This window comes from Cucurbita pepo, chromosome 12 (genome assembly GCF_057944985.1).
Source record: "Cucurbita pepo subsp. pepo isolate OVF chromosome 12, ASM5794498v1, whole genome shotgun sequence".
NCBI classification, from domain to species: Eukaryota; Viridiplantae; Streptophyta; class Magnoliopsida; order Cucurbitales; family Cucurbitaceae; genus Cucurbita; species Cucurbita pepo.
This window is the reverse complement of record NC_141809.1, coordinates 10,528,395-10,544,056: the sequence shown is the minus strand read 5'-3', so window position 1 is coordinate 10,544,056 and position 15,662 is coordinate 10,528,395. Positions and strand designations below refer to the sequence as shown.

At 33.3% G+C, this 15,662-nt stretch overlaps 1 protein-coding gene across 1 annotated transcript; it reads right to left on the bottom strand.

Annotated features, from left to right (window-relative positions):
* Positions 1 to 12,843: 12,843 nt before the first annotated feature.
* Positions 12,844 to 15,368, bottom strand: LOC111806483 (soluble inorganic pyrophosphatase 1). The gene is made up of 9 exons (XM_023691822.2): positions 15,207 to 15,368; positions 14,892 to 15,014; positions 14,779 to 14,807; positions 14,223 to 14,288; positions 13,892 to 13,999; positions 13,531 to 13,596; positions 13,326 to 13,446; positions 13,154 to 13,235; positions 12,844 to 13,059 (listed from the first exon to the last, which is right to left on the bottom strand). Exons 2-9 carry the CDS (start codon positions 15,010 to 15,012, stop codon positions 13,017 to 13,019), a joined length of 636 nt encoding a protein of 211 aa, XP_023547590.1. The 5' UTR covers positions 15,013 to 15,014; positions 15,207 to 15,368; the 3' UTR covers positions 12,844 to 13,016.
* Between the last annotated feature and the right edge of the window lie 294 nt (positions 15,369 to 15,662).

Sequence of the window (15,662 nt, the reverse complement as noted above, 5' to 3'; positions counted from 1 at the left end):
TTCTATTATTACTGTGTTACAGAATATATGGTTACTAGACAAAATTTAATAGAGCTTCTTGCACTCTCATATTTAGAGTTTTATTTTTAAATTCTGTCCTCAATCTTCCCTCCTCCCTCTAAATAGATTTTCATTCTCTAAACAGATATTACTTATTTATTTTCATTATGTAAACAAATATTATTGGCAATTTTAATCCATTGTTTGGCTACTGATATCACAGATTTGATAGAACTCCTCACTAAAATTTTATTGATTCTAATATTATTTAGTTAATAGGCTAACATAAATCTAATTAATTGGATATAAAAGGCTATCAGAAATCTAATTATTACATCTAATTATTACATGATTTTAGTAAATTATTAGATAATGGTAAATTATTAGATAAAGGAAAGAATATCTTATTGTAATTTAATTTCTTATAACAATACAAATAAAGGAAAAATAAATCTGAAATAGGATTTACGAGACAAATAAATATGCATTATATCCGGTAAAAACAATTTTATTTTTTCTCAAATCTAACATTTTTTTTTTTTCTGTTTATTTTTGGAAGAATGGTAATATTGGCGGTGGGTTGAGGAGGGAGGATGGGGTTGGGATAGAAAGAGGTGAGTTAAGTTTTTTAAGGAATCTTCTTAGTTATTTATTTATTGAATATTATTATTATTATTTGGCGTATTTTATTTTATTTTTTTTCGTATTTTTTTAATAATTTTTTTATTTGTTTATTTATTTTTATTTTTATTTTTATTTTTGGACTATTACGTCTAAGGTAGAAGATGAAAATGTGGTAGCTCCAAAATCGGCCATGTCATCCCTTTAGGTTTTCTAGACCTCTAAGTACTTATTAGACTGGATTATCTATTTTAGACAAGTTTTCATAATAATTTCTAATGTTCGAAAAAATAAACTTAGCCCAAGAAATTTGAGGAGAAACCAACGTCCTGTGAAAAGTCATCAACTTAAAAGGTAAACCACTATATACAATACATTGAACCTTGCTCACTGGACTCGTCCACCTATTTTTAGATTGGTTCTCATAAAAATATTTATTGTTTCACAACTAAACATAATATTCCACCTACTTCATAAATACTTATACAGTTGAATTAGGACTTTGGGCAAATGATTATTAATCATGTTTAGAAGCCCAATCACTACAACAAATATTGGATTAGATAGCTTCCGAAAAATGCTATCATAGACCTTTTTATAGCATTTTTCGTACGTCGTGACAGCCCATGTTATTTGTATAGCTATAATAAATGTTATAATATAGTACCTAAATATAGCTTATATGCAATGCTATGAAAACATTTTATAGCATTTTTGTTAAAGTTATAAATATGTAAACATAACTAAAATATTATGCTATCATTCATTTTTAATAAGCTATATTTATACTATATTTTATGCTATCATTCATTTTTAATAAGCTATATTTATACGTTTAATCTTATGCTATAACAAAAATATAATTCAAATTTAATAATCTATTAACACATTACAAAATAAAGTATTCAACTCGATCTATATAAGAATATCAGACTCGTTCACTAGCACAATTTTCAAATCAGTTCTTCCCCACCCAATACACAATAAATAGAACAAAAACCCACTATCCACAATATGTGACATCTTTGATTTTGATCAAATCAAGTACACCAATTCTAAAGGTATTCGAACCGACATCAATGTCTTCTATGTTCCACCCTTTTAGTAATGTCAATTGATAAATTGTTCGTTGTTGCTTGCCAATTAGTGCTTCCTTGCTCCAACAAAAACTTGATCGTTGGGTTGAGGATTAGGGTTGCTTTATCAATTTGGTATCAGAGTCTAAGTTGCATCTTTGTGGCCGACTCTAGGCAATGTCAATTGATAAATTGGTCGTTGTTTCTTGCCAATTAGTGCTTTCAAGGAATCCTGCAACATTATCAAAGCATATATATCAGTGATTCGAAGAGAAGTGCAAAATAGTACCAAAAGGTTTGACATAAGGTGATTCGAAGAGAAGTGCAAAATAGCAACAAAATCTAAATATCATATAAAAGTAAAAAAGAGAATAGAACATTATTGTTCATCTTATATATGTAAGCACGTTTCATTTCTTAAAAACAGAGCATAGAAACATTAGTTCAAATACTTGCATTACAGCTTCCAATTAGAATTGAAAGGGGAGGGCATTGTCCACTCAAAGTTTACGAGGAAAGAAAGAGCATTACGCTTTTTGATTCCCTTGGATGAAAACCATGACTTTGTAATAAAACCCAATCCTTTCAAATAGCCCTTTTTGATGAAGTGTTGTCCTCATATGATAAATCAAACAGAACCATTAAAAAAAAATTGATATCATGACGAGTATGGCCAACCAAAAAAAACTTATTAACCAAAGAAAATGACCATACAAACTAATGAATTCTCTTGAGGAAAAAGAAAAGTAGTCTTTAAAGGGCTACAAATATTCTTTCTCCTAGTCACTCCAAGTTAACAAACAAAAGTCAAAGACCGAAATCAGTTTAACTGGTCTTCTAATTAGGAACAACTTCTTCTAACTGATCTTCTAATTTATCTAAGATCTCAGTTGAAGAAATCCTCAAAATCAAATAAGAAGAAGAATGTGTTGTTGGAAGCCCTAAATACAAAATAACAGTAACAGTAACAACAGGGCCACACAAGTTCTTGTTGACATAAGTTCTTGTTGTTGTTGTGTGAAAGTGAGTGATCTTGCCGATCATGTATTTAATAAGTTATACACAAGGAGGAGAAAAGAAGACCTAATATATCAAAGGAAAAAAAAAATCAAGGAAGGAGAAAAGGCCACAAAAATTTAGTTATACATAATACAATAGGTATTTTGCTCAAGGAATTTATATGCAGTCCATCAATACGTGTATAAACTTCTTCCTACTACTTGATACTTGCAGAATATGTAACCCGTTAACATAAATCATTCCTATCGGTAGAATGTGGTTAACAAATTCCTCTAAACTTAATTACTTTGTACTCTTAGGCTTATTTTTTCGTTTGTAATCTTCATGTGGTTCCTCAATTTGGGCATGTATTGATTGAACCAACACAATGAAAAATAAAGATAGTTTCTTGTATTATGTTTTTATTCCGTTGATCTAACTCACAAAACTACATTCAACCTTTTAACACAAGACAACAACTACATCTACCTCACAGAACTCACCAATCTACATTCAAAGAAAAATTCTACAGCTAAAGTACATTACTTAATGAAGAACCAAAGGACTGAACTCACAAAAGTTTATTAGTGTGTACTAAATGTAAATGAAAAACTGCATTATTTAGTAGTAGTTCGATCCTTCAATCTAACTCACAGAACTACATTCAAAAGGAAATTAAAAAGGAAGATACAGAGACAAATCACTTAGAATAATTCATCAATGAAATTCTTTACAAAGTGAGCCAACAAAGAAGATAATAGGGAAAAAAAAAAAACAACTAACCTCTATCTTGGATTGTTCAATTTGCAGTTGTTGAGGATTATTGGGATTGGGAGTGTCCCACATTGGTTAATTTAGTGGAAGATCATGGGTTTATAAGTGAGGAATACTATCTCCATTGGTATGAGGCCTTTTGGGGAAGCCCAAAGCAAAGCCATGAGAGCTTATGCTCAAAGTGGACAATATCATACTATTGTTGAGAGTCGTGATTTCTAACAGCAGTGAGCTAGGAGAATAGGGTTTTTCATAGACAAAGCATAGTCGTGATTTCTAACAGCCCTACATTGTAGGGACGTTGAGAGGTGGTTAGTAAATTATAAACTCCAAGAGAGTTAGAGCACTAGAGAGTTAGAGCACTTCTTAGAGGTGGTTAGGTATACGATTTCAGTATGTGTGAACTTGTGAACTTGAAAAGGTTAGTAACCTTAAGGCATAGTTTTAGATTCTATATATAGGAATAAGTTCGACTAGAGACTACAAGTAAGTTTCTTACTTAGTATTTTAATTTTCTTGCTACACTTTTTTTTTTCTTTTTTTGGTGACCAATAGATCAATGAGCATGGTAAGGGATGTGTTAGGCCGTGTGGCTGCGGAGGGATCGACGACTTGAGTCTTATGTTCATTTGTATATGTCTTTTGAAAAATTTCTTTTTAGTTGTAAAGGATCTTTGTAATTGAAGTTGTACGCATCCCATGTATAGATTTAAGTTATCTTTGTTTTAATGCATTTAAGTTTAATGTCTTTATATGCTTTGTTTTAAACGCAAATTCTTTTACTGAAACTCTTATTTCCATGCTTACTTAACAGTTTACTTTTCCAAGTATGGAAAGGTGGATTGTTATAGCTTGGTCCTTCATTAATCTTGTCACGACGTAATTTTAGCATTGTTCGAAGCATGGATCACGATGTTGGCTGACTTGAAAATATATATATATATATATATATATATATATATATATATATATATATAGCTACCTACTCTAGATCTGCTCTCATCCTTAACTAGTGTCTAGTCGTTACTTGAAAAATAAGTAAAAAATTTAGTGAACATAGCAAGTGACCAACTTGTAGGTTGTTGATCATGTTGGTAGCTAGTGTTAGGGTACAACATTGTAAATCAAATCAAAGGCATAAAATCGTTTCTATTCTAAGGACCTTAGTCATAGACTCAAGTCATGGCTTATGAGTTTGGTGATGCTTAGTCCTAACTAATGCTCTTGGATGGGTTGAAGAAAAATGCATTCTATTGGGTCCTAACACTCCCTTAGAAAACTTACTAGATCACATGGTGAGTATACTTATGTCTGAAAATTGAACCAAGATTCAGAATCAAAATTTGACTATGATTGCCTCAGCATTTCCTATCTTTCTTGTGACATAGTAAGCATCTAAACATTGCATTTCACTCCAGTGAGGAAAACATTAAATCATGATGTATCATATAAAGGGAGGTCTATGATGACTTTGAGCATAAGGCGAGTTTGAATGCTTGGAGCTTTGGTTGTGCATTTCTAAGAATAACACTAGAGCATTAGTCATAAATTCATAAAATCATGGTCTGACACTAAAGATTCATCTTAAAAACTCAAGGCACAACGTGTACCTAAGTCTTTCCTATAAAGTTCATCATTCTTAATTTAAGCATAATAATATATTTTAAAGATATTTGTTTGTACGTTTTAAAACCATATGTCAAATGAATCACTTTTAATATTTAGATCCTAAATTAAAAAATAATACATGAAACTTTATAATAATAGAAATTAAACATTAAAAGCTAGAACATAAAATAATTTACCATCTGATAAAAGAAAAAATAAATAAAATTATAAAAGAAATTAATGGAAAACAAAAAAAAGACACATGGTGTGTGGCCATGTTGGTGTACCATGATCTGAATAAATGCCGGCAGACAATAGGTAGGCGCCGTCGGCCCCATCCTATGTCTTACACCTAAGGGGAGGGAACGTGGCGGCAGGCAGTAGCAGCCAGCAGGAAGCAGAGAGCGCCACCGTTTTCTTCATAATCAATATCTCCACTTTTTTTTTTTATCTTTAAATTTTATTTAATGCTTAATTTGTATTAATATTACTCACTACACAAATGGTAACATATTAATTCAATAATAAAAAAATTAAGTAAAATTGAATTACTTTATTTTTTTGTAGTGGACATTTATTAATAATTATATGTATTTCATATTAACCAAAGTCTGAGTGTAGCTGTTTAATTAAATTAGTATATGGATATTAATTAAAAAAGAAAGTGAAATTAGAATTTCAATTATTTATTCAACTTTTTTAATAATATGTTTGGATAATTCTTTCTTTGCTCTATTATTTTCTTTTTTTTTTTTTTTTTAATTTTTTTGCCCCGCATTACCAACTTCATCTTCACCTAAATTAATAAAAATGTTATTTGTTTTTAATTTATATTGTATATTGTTGAGCAATGATTGGGCTAAAATAGGTGTCCCAAAGTTAAACATCATTTGGTTTAATTTGGTTTGATTTGATTTTGTTAGTTTACGGTAATCTATTAATATTTCACTGTATTGATTTTGAGAATCAGTAAATATTTAATTTTTGGATTTATAAATATTAACTTTTTTTTCTTTAATGGATCATGACCGTAGAATGAAAGTCTCACATCCACTAATTTAGGAAAGGATCATGAGTTTATAATCAAAGAATACTCTCTCCATTGGTGAGGCCTTTTGGGAAGCCCAAAATGAAGTCATGAGAGCTTATGCCTGATAATATCGTATCATTGTGGAGAGTCGTGTTCGACTAACAATGACTAACGTTCAAATTAAAAATTAAATTTTGGGAAGCCCACAAATTTTTACTATAGATTTGATTTAATTTCCTTGAGAAAAAAAAAATACATTTTTTTATTTTTCAAAACATGAATTAAATTTTAAAAAAAATATATTTGTAAAAATAGCTAACCCATATTAAATGTTTTAAGGGAGAATTTCAATAAATAAAAAAATTAAAAAAATTAAAAAATAAATAAAATAAAATAAAAAAGAGGTAAATTGGAAAAGTGTCTCGAGACAAGTCTCCATTATAACTGTCAACCTATTAAGCAGATGAGTTTAGTAGCAAACATTTATTATAGACTGCCAAAAAGGTATAAAAAAAAAATGATGAGATATAATTGAAATATAATTGATATTTAATAGACTATCAAATAAGTGATTATTAACATCACATGTAATACAAATTACACTGCCTTCATTAATTCACTAATATATCAACTACACTTTACGGTTGCCATTCAAATTTGTAACGACCTTAAATTTCTACATATCCAGAATAACTACTCATATCTCAGGCTCATATTTAAGATAGAAATATAATTTTTAAGAGGAACTGTTAATAATATTTAATACTAAATTATAGTTTACCATATATATCATGTTTGATATTTTATTAAAAGCAAATATCTAGATATTTGTCTTATTAGCATAGGTATCTTTCCATTTATTATTATTTTCATATCCTTGTAACTTATTTGATTATAAATATAGAACTTTCACACACCATTTAAGTGTGGTGGATTATGCAAACATTCTCAAGAACATCATCTTTACTACAAATGTTGGTCTTCTAACTCTGGAAAATATTGCCAGTCTTAGGTGTTTCAAATGAAAACATTGGAATTCAAAAGAATAAAAACAATTACAAAATAAAATAAATTTAAATGATGAAATGCAAACATCCTATTCTAACCTTAGACTAGGAATTTAAATATGCGACTATCCTATCCACATGTCACGTCTCTATTCGCGATACTTTCATCATCCGTACATGGAGGCCTTGCTTTTACCTGACAAATGATATGACACACAACCTATGTATTTTGAAGAATATTCAACAAGTGACCCCGCTATAGGGGCTATGCTAATGCAAACACATGCAATCATCTCTTGGGACCTATCTCTATCTTTAGGGATGGCCTCTAGTCTCGTACTACTATGGATGTGTAGTACTTCCCTACACACGACCCACATGTGCAAGTGTGAATCTCCAAGGGGTTCGAGAACCCGTGTCCAACTCGCAAACCGAAAGTCTAAAAACCCCGCAACCCAATCCGACTCCTATAGCCCAATACGTGCGGCCCATATCCCACGGGCCAGCCCACCTGCAACAAAACCCTACAGCCCGTCGCGGTGCCAGACTTGTGATCGATGCCCTACCCGCTAACGACCCACACCTCGACCCGATTTTAACCTGCACACACGACCACTCCTGGTTGCGCCACGTATCGACGTCTGATGAGAAGACCTCTTCGGCTCTGGCAGCTTAAACGGCTTGGCTGAGGATTCTCGACTCCAATGCGTATTTTAGCTCGAAAAACCCATTTTTGACCCGTTTGGCACCATTTCGACCCTCTCAAACCTAATTTCGACATCGTTGAAGGTAAATTAGGTCATTTTAAGGTCATATTTCACAATTTCAAGTTGGAATATGTTTATGTTTGTGAAATACTAACAAAGGGTCTTGAACGATCCAATAGGAACCAACCACTGACGATAGCGTAGGACGTGTACGAGGAGCTAGGAGCTTACGTTATAAATTATTAGGGAGTACGTCAGCTAAGGTCTACCAAGTAAGTGGCCCTCCCATCGTAGGTTATAACAATTGAATGTTGTATGTTGGTACGTACCCATGGTTTTGCACGTGTCATAAATTGTATGTTTAGACTATTACGATTTAATACGTAAATGTATGCAATGTGAACGTATGCTGCTTTGGAACGAATTAATGTGCATTATAATGTGATGTGATATGTTATGTTTAGATTATTTTATGTGACCGTTGAGGTAATTACTATATAAATCGCACATTATGAAATGTTATGTTAAAAGAATGGAATGTTATGTTATGTTATGTTATGTCTCCTAAATTGAATGTATACAACATGATATGAATGACATGAAATCACGATAAATGGCATGAAATATAATCCCATTAGAATTATGCATGATGTGAGAACTGAAAAATGAAAAATGATATGATATGAATGAAAAACGATAGCTGGGTTATATTTAATAATGTTGAAAATAGAAAAATATTGGGACCTCATGCATTATGTGTGCTCATGCATTGGGGGATACCCCTATTCCATCATGAGGGTACGGACGCGTACACCACTAGGCAGGAGAACTATCATTATGTTTTACATAATGTTGTCGTGACGGTTACTAATTCTAACGGGTGTTTGGTATAAAGAGCTACCAGAGCATGCTCACCCGGCAAGGAAAGAGGCCCAACGGTGTGCAAATTGCCTGGTGAGTCCATACTCGCACGTATGGGTTGTGTGTAGAATATATGGTATACATCCAAGCTACCCGTTAAGATAGTGTCGTAGGAAAATAGACTGATATGATAGGTCCCATCATTCCATTCGCATGTTCTTGTTCCATAACCTTGATATGGAATTGCTTACTAAGTATTCTTAAAATACTCAACGCTCATGTTACTACATTCTCAGATAAAGGCAAGACGCCCCTGTGAAGCTAACCGAGCATCACAAATCCCGTGACTATGACACAATGCATAGGATGGATTTGCATTTCAAATTTAATAGTATAGGTTAGTATAGGTTAAATTGTATTTGCATTAATAATATAAGTTAGTATAGGTTAATTGTATTTACATTAATAATATAGGTTAGTATAAGTTGAATTGTATTTGCATTTAATAGTATAGATTAATATAGGTTTATTGTAATTGCATTTAATAAAATATAGGTTAGTATAAGACATTTTAATTCGGTATTGTTTTTCCTTATTTTATTTTTTTTGTGATTCTTATTCGCGAGGTAATAAATGAGGCACGAGAATAATGTTGCATTTATAATAAAAGTCATTAAGGTAATTCTGCATTAAATAGCATGTTAAATGTATAGTAATGACCTTAGGTTAAATAGGGAAACATAGAGTCGTTACAAGAATTGGACATTTTACTAAAAAATCATGATACTTTGAAATAACCCATTAAATAAACTTTGTGCATATAAAATTTTAATAAAAGGCTTATATGATATTCTAAGGGTATATGTAAATTTTGGTAGACATGAACATATTTAAGGTATAAACCAAGGAGATAGGTAAATTAACCAAAACATCCTACTATGTCCTCAAGCTTTTCATGGTCCAAACTAACTCCAAATGTATTAAGATTTTACATATGACTTATTTTCAAGGATACACGGGACTAGGTGAAGTTTTAAGATAATTGGAGTATGCTTAAGACCTAAACAAAGAATAAGGTGAATAATGACTAAAATGTTTCCTACCAAGATCGTCTCATAATTTCAAGACCTAAATAGACTCAAAATATTATGGAACTATATACGAGCCTCATTTATGACCTTAGAGATTATCATGCAGTACTTCAAAGGCATTATAACATGTTTGAGGCCTAAACCATAACCTAGAAGAAAAATGACAAGATTATCTCGAATGTCTCTTTTATAAAGAATACCCGGTTTTTATGGTTTCAAAGTATCATGATGCCTACTTATGGTAGTACGAAGAACTTATGCATGAAAAGTTTACATGTTTTGACTCATGGCTTATCGGTTATGAATTATGCATTGGTTGTGCCTCTAGCCTTAAGATAGAATTCTTAGAACTAGGTACCACTCTTCCTTCATGTCTTAAGACATTTCGATTTCGATGGGCGGTGCAACATGATCTCGTGACACAAACTACGTTGTAGGGAACACATGAAGTCATAAGCATAAGTATTTAGGAACACATGAAGCCCTGAATATAGGTATGCATAATGTATCGTAGGGAACACATGAAGCCTTGGATGTAAGTATTCATACTAGTTCACACGGAACACACAAAATCCTAGGTATAGGCATGCACATTGTGTCGCAAAAGATGCATGAAGCCCTAAGCACAAGTATCATAACTCAACGTATGTCACGAGAGATGCATGAAACCTCTAACATAGGCTATGTTGCGGGGTATGTATGAAACCTTAGACATATGTCAATATTGAGTTGTGCACCGATCATAGAACCCAACAGGTCACCTAAAGGAGTGTCTAAGGGACAAAAAAACAAGATCAAAGAATCAATAATAAAAAATCATGAACTAAGAACTTAAGAACACACAATCTCAGAACCAAGGTCCTCACGATGGAGTTCATAACTTAAAACAGGACTAAAGTTCTTAGAAAAGAACCAAGATGTGTATCATGAACAAGAAAGAGTACGATACCCTAGCATCTATCATATATATATATATATATACCATTAACAACCTACAAGTATTCACTCCATATTTTTTAAAAAAATCAAATAGTGAGCACACATTATTTTGAAAATTTGGTAAATAAGGAGAGTGGTCATTGTGATCAAAGTCCTCTCGTTTTAATTATATTTATGTTATGTGTGCAGAAAAGGAAGGGGGCAGTTCCACGAAGCGCATGCAAAGGTTTGGACAAGGACCTTTCATCTCTTAACTCACTTTACCACTCCATATTTTAATTTGTGTAATATGGTCCCTCACTCCCATGCCTGCCTTCTCATTGCTGCCCTAAACCCTAATCCTCTGTTCTTTATATCCTTTCCTTTTATCCCCATACACACAATCTACAACCTTTTCCCTTTCTTCTTTTCTCACCCCTTTCTTTCTTTTACTCTCAATTATTTCCTATCATATTGCCTTTTGAGCCGGTTCAGTATGTTGCTTGAAAACAGGGTTGTGGGAGAGCAATACATGCGTCGTGCTGCTAGGCGAAGCAGTGGAGTGCTGCAGTCTAGATGACAAGAGTCCAGTAGCCGAAAGCATCACTAGCTTACGCTCTGACTCGAGTAGCATGAGACACGTGGAATCTCGTGTGAATTAGCAAGGACCACCTTGTAAGGCTAAATCTCGTGTGAATTAGCAAGAACTTCGAATAGTGAGTTTATCTTTACCGAGTAAAAACGCCTTACCAAGACCTTTGGATAGAAAGTTAATGGCCCATCTAATTCATATAAGTTATGTAATGGTTAATAAATTAATTCCAAGAATCAAATTCTTTTGAACTATGGGAAGAAAACACTTAAATAAAGTTATTGAATTAAATATTAAATATAAGCTTAGCTGGAATTGTTGTGTTCACAAAAATGAATAAATTAGTTTGGATAAATTTGAAATTTAAACATAACAAAGAAATTTGCATTCTTTGGTTAATAAATATAAGATGTTTGGAAATGGCCATAGGTCTCTTGAATCGGACCTCTGTGCTGTAAACCTGTCCTAACCTAAGAGAGGGAGTAGGATCACTTAAGTAAACTACTCGGGGTCACACTTCCACGCTCAGAGTGATTCTATGGCCATGTGGATGGGTTTGTCAATTAACATTCCATAGATGATGTTCAAACTATTTAGATGTCATACTATCCCAACGAATTTTATTAAGTAGTTCACCTGCATAGATATCATTGTGACGACGCAACTGCACCTCGAGCTAAGATTCTCGTCTAGTTTATCTATGACACTAGAAATGGGTGAATCACCTTCAAACCCAAAGTGAGTTTGTGATAGTCATGAGATCCGCTCAGAACTTCGAGGCCTTTCCAGAAGCTTAGATAGATGCAAAATTAGGCTTGAACTTCGTAGAGCCTAAAGCCTCTAAAAATTCATTGAGCATTGGGTCATCTTTGTGAGATCTCACATCAATTGGAATTTTATAAACGACTCACTGAGAATTTTTATATTCGCCCTATTTTACATTACTTTTTCCGGTGTTCATTGGGTGGCTTGGGTTAGAGCTATTACACTCTAGTGTCTGTCCAATTTATGTATTTTGGGTCTTTTTGAATTTGTATCATGATCTCGTTCCTCCTTTGTAATAAACTCAATACCAATTTGTATTTGGATTTTAATTGTGGTGTATTTGTTTATTTGTATGATTGTTCTGTTGATGAAATGGGGAGGGAAGTGGGACAAATAGCTGAGACAAAGGATTCCTCTTTAGATGATGAAATGGGTAGGGAAGTGGGACAAATAGCTGAGACAAAGGATTCCTCTTTAGATAATAGGTATGGTTATTCCTATGATCGGTGTAGTCTATATACATGAAAGTGTAAGAACTCAACGGGATCCCCATGAACTAGCAAAAAAAAGAGGGGTAGGTCCGGTTGAACTCTTACTCATTAGAATAATTTATTCATATAAATCAACAAATAAATCTTTCCCATATTTCACCAAACTTATTTCTTGAGGTGGAGTGTTCATTCAATAAAAATTGTTAAGAGAAATATGGAGTGTTCATTCAATAAAAATTGTTAAGAGAAATATGGAGTGTTCATTCAATATATTGATCAGATTCATAAAGGAAAACAAAAAAATAAACAGCTCAAACCTTGACGTGGTATTCATCTATCAGATAACCAAAAATTTGAATTCAAAATGAAAAGAGAAAAGGAAACTAGTCCCACGTTACAACAGAACATGTTTGTTTGAAATATAATCGTTACAAGGGCCTTTTATTAAGGTGATCGGCGGGGTAAATTGCGTCGGTTTATCGCCTCAGGGTGTGCAGAATGTACTCAGCATAAAGATCCCTGCAAATTTAGTCAAAATTTAAAAATCTTGTATGAACAAAGATTGAAACGAAACCAGAATGTAAAATGGATTGGATCTGATTGAAAGACTTACATTGAGTACTGGATAGCTTCAAGAGCAACGCCTGAATGTAAGAAGTCATTAACTGCTACCTCCTTGTTTTCATTCTTTTTATCTGTGATTCAACTATGTTAAGAAATTTGCAGACATGTATGTCAGGTCGACGAACAATAACCTAGATTTCGTAATAGATTTGAAAGGATACAGTCTTCGAAGAAGCGACGAATCTCAGAGAGACGGTGAGGGGGAAGCTCTTTGATGTCGTTGTAATGCTTGTATTCTGGATCATCAGCACAGACTGCAATGATCTTATCATCCTTCTCTCCCTGGATCAAAAGCAACAATTTTGTTAAATTATTTGAATGAGAGAACAAAGTAGGCTTTGTTTCTTTCCATTGCATCAAAAGTACCTGGTCAATCATGGGCATTAGTCCAATGGCCTTGGCTCGGAGAAAACAGCCAGGAAGAACTGGTTCCTGTACAAACAAATCAATGTACTTTTTGTAAATTGCCACAGTGAATGAAGCCAAAACTTGCTGCAGGTAGGAAAAAACAGCAACACAAATGCAGAGTCCAAAATTTCTTGGATGTCTTTTCGGCTAATCCAAAAGTTGGAACCAAATTGTGATGTCTTGCATTCTAGGATTTTCAGAAATATTCAGTTTGCCTCTTACAAGAGAGATTGTAATGCAATACCAAAATTTATTTGATTACGTTATAAGATCAGTTTGAGAAGAATATCAACTGAATGAGCAATGTTCAGAGTATAACCTGCATAAGTACTAGAACATCCATAGGATCATTGTCTTCGCACAGTGTACGGGGGATGAAGCCATAATTATGTGGATAGACCACTGATGAATACAGAATTCGATCAACCTGCTCATTATGAACTGAGTCAGAACCTTCAAATAGGAGAATTTAAATCAAAACAAATTCCTAACTTTTTTGAGATCTGAAACGTTTCATGTTTTTTTTCTTTTTTGTTTTTAATATCTAAGTGACTTGTCCAACATCATCATGGACACCCCACAATTAATTTCACAAGACAAGATGTTCCAACTCTTATTAGGGATGGTATCTATTGATATCACGTCCATACCTTGATCAGCCCAGTCTTTTTATCAAGTTCATATTTGACTTTGCTTCCCTTTGTAATCTCAACAACCTGTGTAGTTCCATCAATCAAGACACATTGAAAACATTTGAAATTTTTCTGAAGAACAAAAAAGAAAAAAAAAACAGAAACTAGGTTTGATGGCAAAAGAAATCCTAAGGATGGAATGGAAAAATGTTATTTCCAAAGCATCATAAATGGAAAGGTAACTCCAACTAAAGTAAATGGAAAAGGACAAAAACTCTTGTCTAGAATGATAAGACATTGCAACCTACTCTCTTTGCATTCCATGCTTCAATGCTAAAACGAGACAAATCATAAGGGCCACAAACTAGAGGTTGTTTTCTAACGGATCAGCTTTAAAGTTGAACAGCATTCACAGATCCATAATTTTGGAAGAAATTGCAACCACAGTCATCCACAAAATCAAACCAAGAAAATGGTTTCTACACAACTATTACTTCTGTTCCTTCTAATGCATAACCTCAACGTATAAATCTCCATAAATTTTGAACATAAAATGAGGAAGGAAAAAACATACACAGTTGAAGATCTTAGGAGCATCAGGTCCTGCAGTAAAAAAAGGAATAACGAAATTAAATCAGAACAATGATGGCCGCAATCAGAGTAAGGTCACAACAGATATGCAAGTACCAATCTCAAGATCATGCCAAGGATGAGCAGCAACCGATCTTCGAGAGAGCGAAGAAAGAATCCGTTCATTCAGCTTCGGAACTCGATTCTTCTCACCGACGGCATTCTCATTAGAAGTCATATCTAACCAAAATACATAAAATGAAACAAAATGAGTACGCACAATCATATACCAATATCAATAGGCGATTGATTTCTCTCGCGATTGTAGAGCAGAGAATCGTGGAGTTGAAGGTCGAGAAAACGAATGAATGAACAATAACAGAAGCAATCGAAGGCGCAAACAACAAGGAAGGGAATGAAAAAGGGAGGTACCTGAAAGATCGAAGGAGAGAAAAGGGAGATTGGAAAGGAGATGAAAGAATGCGAAAGAGTTGGAATGAAAATGGAGAAGGAAGATTGAATATATAGAGAAGAGGACGAAGAGGAAGTCAATTCGTGGGGGAGAGAAGGAAGCTGCCTCTTACATCTGTTCCCTTATTAGACGCTTCAAATTTGATAGGTTTTCCACACGTGGGAAGAGATTGTCTTGCATCTCTTGTTTTTTTTTTGTTCCTTTTTTCCCCTTTTGCCCTTTGCCCCTGTTCCACGCTGATCTAACTATGAAAAGTTTAAAAGAATTGAAAGTTATTACTTATACCAACCAGATATACCTCCTTTCTCAGCCGCTCAATCTTAAGTGTGTCTTACTTGGAGAAATTCTATGTCGGGTAACCTCTTACAAAAGAACAAAAGAACAAAAGAACAACTCGTATTGGTCTATTGAGATAA